The sequence below is a fragment of the Mytilus galloprovincialis genome, chromosome 5, assembly GCF_965363235.1.
Source record: "Mytilus galloprovincialis chromosome 5, xbMytGall1.hap1.1, whole genome shotgun sequence".
In the NCBI taxonomy this organism is placed as follows: Eukaryota; Metazoa; Mollusca; class Bivalvia; order Mytilida; family Mytilidae; genus Mytilus; species Mytilus galloprovincialis.
Window position 1 is genome coordinate 41,743,895 of NC_134842.1, and position 10,361 is coordinate 41,754,255.

The 10,361-nt window shown below is 32.4% G+C and overlaps 1 protein-coding gene across 1 annotated transcript in view; it reads right to left on the minus strand.

Annotated features, from left to right (window-relative positions):
* The window catches only part of LOC143075832 (fibrinolytic enzyme, isozyme C-like), a 125,697-nt gene extending 116,194 nt beyond the window's left edge, over positions 1 to 9,503 (minus strand). Inside the window, exons 1-2 of the mRNA XM_076251410.1 lie at positions 9,384 to 9,503; positions 8,130 to 8,191 (exon numbers count right to left, since the gene is read on the minus strand). Of these exons, the coding sequence (XP_076107525.1) occupies positions 8,130 to 8,191; positions 9,384 to 9,426 (105 nt within the window). The 5' untranslated portion in view covers positions 9,427 to 9,503. The remainder of the gene's footprint in view (positions 1 to 8,129; positions 8,192 to 9,383) is intronic.
* Between the last annotated feature and the right edge of the window lie 858 nt (positions 9,504 to 10,361).

The following is a 10,361-nucleotide window of genomic DNA, read 5'->3' on the forward strand; positions in this document are numbered from 1 at the left end:
TGCTGTTTTATTTGGTCGGGTTGTTGTTTCTTTGACACATTCCCCATTTCCATTCTCAATTTTATATTTGTTAACTTTGTTAAAAGTTCATTACTTTAAAAGAACTGTTGTACATATTAAGAACGCGTTTATGAGAAGTAGATTTGTATAATGTGCCAATATCAAATCCGCTTGTGTTTATATGTTGAAATAAAAAAAAGAAAGCTGTGTCTATCCAAAGGATAGAGATGTTTAAAAAAAAAAACTAAATTTTGGGAAAATGTCTGAAATTTCTACCCCTTTTATCTCTAAAACTAGCACATAAAGGTATATTTCTTATTACATATTTGTGAGAGATAAGCTAGCTATGAAACCAGGTTAAATCCAGAATTTTCTACATGAATCATGCCTGTACCAAGTCAGGAATACGAGTGTGCCAGGTCACAATTTTATTTATATAAAAGTTTACATACCCTTTGTCATCACAAACACCACCACTAAGTTGCAAAGAAAACTGGATTTTACTTAACACAATTAACATATTTGCCAGATAAATAATATTCATAATCGTTTTAGCCATACAATGTCAATTGATGATAACAGGAAATGGAACAATAACATGATTGAAAACAATACAATAATAAGGAAGTATTTAACTAGTGTGTCATATATAGTATTAACATGAAAATTTACACATAGCAACCTATTTTAACATTATATTAATATACTAATTATCAATTGGTCAACCAATTGAAATTAAGGACTTGCTACTTTTTATTTTCTTTGTAATGCCAATACATCTAAGTTATCATGGATCATTGCTGAAAAAGTAACATTTTCTTGTAGCCTCAGAAAATTTGTTAAGGTTCATCATAACAAACGGAAAAATATGGCTGTATTTACATGCCAAAAATTACTCTGAGTACAGACTTACCTGTGAAGTTGGAAAAGTTTTAATGCCTGGCATCCACTAGATATAATAAAGTTACATGCATTTTGTGTTTCAGAAAGATCAAATCTCTTTTTGATTTTGATGGGCATTTTTTTTCCTTCATGCAAAAGGTGTGAAAATTAACTCAGTTGTGGTACAACTATGAGATGCTCCCTCAGGTAAAAAACCGGTTTGTATTGTTTTGAATGTCCTTAACTGACATGGACAAGAGTTATCTTCACAACTATAGGTGAGTTAAAGAGTTTATCTGAGTCAGTAAGTGGACAGTATCAAAGTAATTCAGGTGTTTGTTTATTTTTACACCTTCTGCAGAAAGGGAAAAAATGCCCATCAAAAAACTAAGAAAGATTTTATCTTTCTTAAACACAAAATGCATTTAACTTTTATATATCTAGTGGATGCTAGGCATTAAAACTTTCCAAACAGCACAGGTAAGTCTGTACACAGAGTAGTTTTTGGGGTGAAAATACGGCCATATTTGTCCATTTGTTATGATGAACCTTAATATATGAGTTGGAAATATTAAAATATGAATGAGTACGATGTGTTTTGTTATGCTCGGGAAATGAGCCGTGTAAATGTTTTAGGAATGCTCATGTTTCGCTTTTGGTTTTTATGTTATCATTATCATTGTTATTTGAAACTGAATGATGATAACACAAAAGGTAAATACAAAATGCATAATCAATAAAACATATAAGTCATTTGAAATTTTCGTGACATGAGTTTTTTTTTCCAATGTTCTCTTCTTTATTTCAGGGAACAATGAGCTACACACATCCCGACATATTCAAATCTCCTTCTTCCATGATATACTGTATCGACTAGTTAAACAATATCAAATATAATATTTATTGAAAGTCGAACCATAACTTCTAGATAAGATACTGTCGATCCCCTGTGATTGTACCCACTGAACGAATGTACACTTTACTTTTTGACTTTTTACAAATTGCAATATTTGAAATATTAACCGTATTTGATAATTATTTGTTAAACTGAAATGATTATATAGATTTTTTTTCTCGCTTATCTCAAAACCACGTAATAAACTACTCAGAGTACAGACAAACCTGTGCAGTTAAAAGCGTTATATCCACTAGTTCAATGTATTTTGTTTCAGAAAAATAATATCTGCTTTTGGAGTTTTCTTGGATAGTTTTAATCACTACAGATGATGGTAAAACAAAACGCAAAATGATTGCATTTGATACTGTCTTCTAAGTACTTGTAATAAATACAGTTTAAAAAGAAAGACGAAAGATACCACATGGACATTTAAACTCATAGGTAAAACGTCAACTAACAAACAGCTGAAAAACAAAAAAATAAACAAACAAAAGTAAACAAAACACATTATAGTAAACTAAGAACTAAGCAACACGAAACTAAGTAAACAAAACACATTATAGTAAACTAAGAACTAAGCAACACGAAACCCAACAAAAAACTAGGAGTGATCTCAGGTATTCCGTAAGGGTAAGCCGATCTTGCTCCACATGTGGCACCCGTCGTTTGGATCATGTTAGTGAAAAGTACAAACCCGGTAACAAATCTAATTCCGTAGGTCACCTTCCTGGGAAAAGGGACGGGATTGTAGTTTTTAACATTTTGAACATATATGCTGTCATCTGTGAAACGGATATACCATAAAAGTCAATTAACTCGTGATGCCGTCCGTTGAATTTATAAAGGGATGATTTCAACTTCACCACTTAATACTCTTGGTGTGATAGCCTCCACGTGAGCAGCAGCCATCTATCAAGGAAATCATGATGGGAAATAAAAGCTCTGTTATATTGCCTCAATTGGGAGATATATACTCCGTATGCAGGCGTGACTAGAATTTGATATTTAGATAGAAAAATTCAGATTTTGGGAGATGAAATGATCTATTTTGTTGTTAAGTTAAGTTTTGTTTTTAACAGCCAATTATTGTAAATTTTAATTATAAGTTTTGGTTGCTATTGGTTTGGTATATGTATAAGAAATGATAGGTACAGACTGATCTTTTTTAGGTTTTTATTTGCAGAGTAACGATTTGGTTCCCCGATGCTCTTCAATCTCTGTTCTATTTTGACATGTTTAAGGTTAAAGGAATCTAATAAAATAAACTACATTTCGATGCGTTATTGTATTTATTTCATTATAGCAGTTAGTTCAAATAACCGTCCATCTTTTGAAATTAGATGCTGACGTAGGTACTGATCCATGACCTGAACGATGTCAGTCTGGCGTAGACACTTAGGAAGCTTCCAGTGCATGTGCTGATTCCCCAAGACGTAGCTCCAGCGAGATATGGAGTATTTCCAGAGTAGCATGTCATTGGACCACCACTATCCCCCTATAATAAATAAAAAAAATATCAGTTAAAAACCTCATCAGATATACATATTCGACACGTATGCATACATGTCGGATGTGTTGTCAATCAAATATTTTAGGTACTATAAGTGTGTTTTTACAGGAACATTCACGGTAACAATTGTATTGCACCAGATGCAGATTTCAACAAACAACCTCTCTTATATACCACTCGAAGGCGATATATTTAACCTCCACAAACCAATACAAACGCTATAGACACCGGATATCCCAATTCTACTCGGCACTCTTCTTTTTCGAATTAAGGGTTTATTCAATACATTAATGGCATCAAAATATTTTTGCATGGTTTCAAAGCACTCCTACCAAATCATTGCCACAAAAAAGGGCATATAATACAGTAGATCCAATAGGCTGTATAACACATGACACTCTTACATCCGACTTTTTCTATTATTCATTTTTCAAAGATTGTGTTTTTATAACAAAAACTAAAATAACAAATCTTTCGGGCAAATACGACGTTTAACGTTTTTATTTTTTTTCAATTCCTCATCTTTTTCATAGTGTATGGTCTATTTAGTATTAAAATTTTGAACTTGTTGCCTTTTGTTGGCTGTTGTTCGTGTGATTCTTTGTCAATTGTGTTCTCCAATCTATTTATATTGTAGTCCTGTGTTGTCATTTTGATGTTATATTTCACATGGCCATAAAAGTGCGAAGTTTGGCATGCCACAAAACCAGGTTCAACCCACCATTTAAAAATGCCCTGTACCAAGTCAGGAATATGGCCATTGTTATAATATAGTTCGTTTCTGTGTGTATTACATTATAACGTTGTGTCGTTTGTTTTCTCTTATTTTTGAGTGTAAATTCACATTGCGATAAGACGTGTCACGGTACTTGTCTATCCCAAATTCATTTATTTGGTTTTGATGTTATATATATATATATGTTATATTTGTTATTATCGTGGGATTTTGTCTATGTGTGTTACATTTTAGTGTTATGTCGTTGTTCTCATCTTATATTTAATGCGTTTCCCTCGGTTTTAGTTTGTTACCCCGATTTTGTTTTTTGTCCATGAATTTACGAGTTTTGAACAGCGGTATACTACTGTTGCCTTTATTAGTCAACATTAGGTTTTTATCTCTGAGCTTCATCTGTAAATGCTAACTAAACGAAGTGATCGCGGGACGCTTTTAATTAATCAAACACTTAATGCCATGGTAAATATCTATAGACACTTACACTGCAGGCGGATTTACCAGTTTCGTGTATACAAATGTGTCCACTGTTGATAGTAGCACCATTGACAGATGCCCATCTTGTTGTACATTCCGAATTGCTGATAACAGTCATCTCGACGTCTTGTAAGACATTTGGGCTGCTTCCACCTGATAAATGGTAAATCTTGTAAACTCTTGTTTTATTTGTAATTTAACTGGACATATATTCGGAATACGAACAAACCAGTCTTTACCCTTATTCGTCAACGCTACTATAATGGTTCAAATGTATCAAATGCTATCTCAATGTCTGATTTTATCCAGCTAGAGATATGAGAGTTCTAACAAAAATTCCAGTATTCATACAGATTAAACGATTAAATGAAGTCGGTATATACATATGCAGTAACATATACATATGCACTGATAGAATTGACGTGTACGCACATAACTGAAGTTAAGGCTAGAACGGTGACCATGAATTGTTTGGTTGTTTTTTTTTTGTTTGTTTTTTTTTTTTTTTTTTTTGCATTCTCATTTTCGGTTGGATATCTATCAAACTGATATTATATTTAATGCAATATGATTGCCTTAAGCCGGACAATGAATATCATGGAAAATGAAAAGTATTAACATAGAAAACATGTAAAAACAAATATTACTCTATTGATAATATTTAACATACTTCCGCTCAATCGGCCCATCCTGAAAGGAAGCATCTCGATCCAGTAAAATCCTGAGTTGAAGGAACAGCTATCGCAGCCATGTTTCCACCTAATGACAAAGACTGTGATAGTTCTAACAGGGCAATGTCATTTGGATATCCAGCTGCAATACCACTATAACTTGGATGCTGTAATATCTAGTTTTAATTTACAGATGTAGACGAAGTGATTCAAATTCCTGTGCATTGCATTTATTGAATGTGTTCCCAAGCACACATATGTTAATGAAACCATTTGTAAAACTACTTTGCAATACATGCTTATGTTTTGCTTACGCTAAGCTTAGTTATGAATATATTATGTATTAAATTACTTAATAAGATCTTTATTTTGATCGTAATGAGCAATGTCATTGTGATATCGAACAATACTACAATAATAGCTTGGAAGCCTTTAATTTCGTAACCGTTAGCAAGAACATATAGTCTAGATGTGTATAACCTTTGTAGTTTGAATTTATTCAATGTGTAGTATTGGCTACTTTTGTTTTTAGAGATGTCATGTACAAGCTTTTTATCGCTAACATAAAACCATTTGATAAAGTCAATACATTTTTTTAATTAAATATTTTTCAAGTTTTTCTTACGTTGTGTTTCGTTTTTAAACTTTTATGTACAGATTTCGTAATTAGATTCTATAATTATTTATGAATAAGCAATGTCACTTGGATGTCTAGCACTACTCACATTGAGGGCATACGATGCAGTAGCAAGGGCAGATAATAATGGATTCAAATTGAACACTTTGTTTTCGCAACGTTGCTAATGATTATCATCCCCAATTCGAAAAACTTTACTTACGTCATCAAATTGATTATGTGAACGTATTTGCTCGAGGAAACTAACATTTTGTATCTCTATGTTCGAGCATCTCCCTATATATTTGATGAGTAATTACAACAGCATGATCGCTACTACTGTTGTTGGACGTAACGTTCTAGACTGTATCATACAGGCCTAGTAATATGATTGATGTTGTCATTTTTATTCATTCTTTTTTGTTGTGTAGTTCTCTTTCGTTTGTTTGCAAAATGTGTATCTATTTCAAAGCATAGATGACCCAAGCCACAGTTTCCTGGGCAACTTTTTCATTGTTTTCAATACTTTTGAACTTTATAATTGATCTTGCATTCAAACTAAGTTGTTTTTATCGTCACTGCTGTGTCTTAGTTGTTTGACAAAACACGCTTCTGGCAAATTAAATTATATCTTGTTGATTTTTAGGTACCAAAGCCCATAATGATAGTTACAAAATATCTTACCATAATAACACGGCTCAATGTTCTTACTGTCCTTGAAGTATCTGACAACTGTGTTGTCCCAGCAGCAATTCGAAGGTTGTTTGTTCTATGAACAAGAAAATAAAAAAAATATTTAAACATGCTTAAGAAGTCACAGAAAGAACATACCATAATAATACAAAAGTAAAAAAGATGAAATCACGAGCTATAATCTACAAACCTTTTTAATAATATATCTCCGTTTATACAAATGTTATAATCACAGATTATTGCCTGTTAATTTCAAGTTTCCTTTACTTTTGTCTTCTATTTGTTATGGGAAATATTGGACGACTTATTCAATTTAACTCTCTTATCGAGATTTCTATTAAACAGTAAGGGAAGTCGAAGCTATCAAATTAATTTGAAGATTCGTGTGTGTATGTATATCAATTATATACAAGTATCGTTCATAGAAATGTAGAATATACTTAATAATCAGAAAGTAAGCCAACAAAACAAAACTAAAACTAAAACCAATACCATGTTAGCGAACTGTCTTTACCAATATAATTTGTATATACAGTTTCTGAAAGCACTACATTTAGGCCTAGCCAAGAGGGTAATTTAATTACAGAGACTATCAAGATATATTAATGTTCCTTAAAGCACATTAAAGCATACATGTATAAACATCTACAGACTGGGAATAAATAAGTCAAAATACAATCGGTTTATAGACTAGTTTTGGTTTGTATTGTTTTGGTCAGATCATTGAAACTGTTTGTCTCTTTTCTTCATTCTGCCTCTAATATTTATGTGTAATTTGGATTTAACTTGACGAATTTTAAATATTGGATCGTTTTACATCATGTTTTTAAACCTATCGTATCAACTTAAAACCAGTTACCACATAAACCAATGAATTGAAAAGAAAACTTACGCACTTCCATCTACACAATGAGATGCTGTAACAACCCACTTGTTGTTGATGATAGAGCCTCCACAAATATGATACCAACTTCCACTACTTCTCAGCTGTAAGGACACCTGCCAGGGGTACTCACTTATGTCAGCATCACTCCCGCCAACGATTTTACTTCTGGTAAGTCCATCTACAGTTTTTACTTCACTCTAAAATAAAAATCTAAGATGAGTAGAACACAGACCCATAAACACCTCGGTAGACTAAGACTTTTTTGTGTTGGGTGTCTGTCTCACTAAAATGTACACCATATCTTGTTTTATTAATATATGTTATATAAACATCCTTTACATATCTGGGAAATTGCTCTCCCTAAATGCAGATCAAATCGTACAGATTATCATTACAAGTTAAACGAGCTTTATTCAAATGGAATCAAGCTGACGTCTAATTCGAAATGAAGGTCAAAAGGTAAAGATCGTTTGCTCTTCATCTTCGTCATGGATTTGTGCTTTCATTGAATTGATTAGAACAACCACTAACGAGCCTTATGTGACGAAATATTTCCGGGGTATTAAATTATAGATCTTGTATCCTATTTAAAAGGGTTTACTTTTTCAAATGAGGGATTTAATCTAGACGCACATAATTATGATTCACCAATGTTGGTGCCGATACTAAAAATATCAGAATATTCTATTCATTTGAACTTACAACATGACTACCTTGGTACAATATTGATTAAAACACAAATTTTACATTTTATACAGCTTACCGAATGCGAAAATATCTCTTTGATAAGTTCCTTTCCAGGTTGTGATATTTTCTGTGTGCAGACTAAAAAATAAGCATTGTAGGAAAAATATAAATATAACGAACTATATTTAATTTAAATATTCCTGTATCACATACAATTCATATATAAAGATAGGTGTAATGCAAATTTTGTAAATACAGGTCAATGGAAATATCAAAGGTTAAGTTTATGCTGAATTCTCAATATTTGAATACGATCAAATTTAGGCGGAAGATACCATCGGGATATCGATGACAACCATTCGTCTCAACTCGGCCGATTCCGTACCCTCATCTAACATTCGTCTCAACTCGGTCGATTCCGTACCCTCATCTAACGATAGAAGGAGAGTAGCGGATTCTACCGAGGATTGCCGATTGCGATGACAACCTGACAACGCGTTAATAAAAATGAAAAACGACAAAAAGCTGAAAACAATCAGTATGCAAACACTGCAGTAACTATACAATTATAGACTTAATAAGATTAATGTCTTGCATTGAACCTTGTAATAAACTTTAATTGTAAAAAGCCTTACTTAACATATTTAACTCAAACTCTACAGGATGTTTTATACTGCATAATAGTGTTGTTTATAATACATTTTCTAATTGAATTATCACCAAAGAAGCGTTACTCTTATTTATGTGTCAAGCTTGTTGTAACATATATCATGATGATCAACGAAAGGCTGAAACATGTTATACATACCAAAACCTCAAATTTACTCAAACAGAAGTTCTCATTAGCAAAGAATGTGATGTTGTTTATTTAGTCGAGAGAACATTAATGTGTTTTTTTTCAAAAAACGTGTATAAATAATGATCATATTAGGTACAAATGTATACTCGTGTTTTAATTATCTATAAATCTTATAAAAGCTCATACTTAATTACAATAATGCGCATTTCGACAATACCTGCCTCTTCAGTGATGCTCGTTGCCAAAATATTTGAAATCCAAAGCTTATATAAATGATGAAGAGCTATAATCCAAAGGTCCAAAAAGTATAGCCAAATCCGTGAAAGGAATCAGAGCTTTGCATGAGGGAGATACATTCCTTAATTTAAAATAATTTCTAACATTTTGTAACAGCAGATTCTAATAACACAAAAACATCCGTATTTTCATGCCAGCACCGAAGTTCTGGCTACTGGACTGATAATACCCTCGGAGACTAACAGTCCACTAGCAGAGGCATCGACCCAGTGGAGTAGTAAAATATATAGTTACCTGCAAAGCCGAATGCGAGAAGTAGGATAAATGTCTTCATCATTTGTGTTTGATGTTAGTGTCACGGGAATTCGATGTCGTCTGCTACTTTTAAAATTGACTCCTTTTTATACAAAAGATATCTGCTGACCATGTATGTTTTACCAGCTGTGAACGTGATACTCGAGAAATATAATGTTATCTTGACAATGGAAATAATAAATTGTATCTATTATCAAATGTTATGAATATTGAGTAAGAGTCTAATACATTTTTATGAAATTATTATGAGACCATATACACCTGTTTTTATAGTTCAAACGAAGTTACTGCTTCAAAATTGTAAAGTCATATTCGGTAAATCTTCTCGTTTATAGAACGTTGACCTTACAATAATCTAAACTTGAACAAAATATGTTATCTCTTTGGCTTTTACAGATATCATGCTAGGGCGAGCATTAATATTTGTTTTTCTACATTACATTTCATCTATATTGTAAATGAAACGACTTCGTTATGTGAATATAATTTGGAGTACTTTAAGGATTTTTTTCTCAGTGATGAACGCCGTACGGTTGCATATAGTTGCTGACATCTACTTCATTTGAACTTGAGTGAGTTGTTGTGTCATTGAATATCATACCACATCTCCTTATTCTTATATGGTATTTCATATCATCATCAATCAATCAATTAAACTTGTTCCTTTTGTGTACTGTAAATTTTCGTGGGTTTCACTAGCTCTGTATACGTTGCTTATGTACAAGAATTTCATTACTTTAACATTTCTACCGTAAAAATTGTAAGCTAAAAAATGTTTGTGCTTATAAAATAGGAGATGTGGTATAATTACTGATAAGACATCTATTCACCACCAATTAATGGACATGGATGTAAGCAACTTCAAGTCATTGTACGGCCTTCAACGTGAAGCAAACACAGACCGTATATATAGCTAAAAGAGGTTTGACCAAATGTAAAATGATTCAAACGAGCACT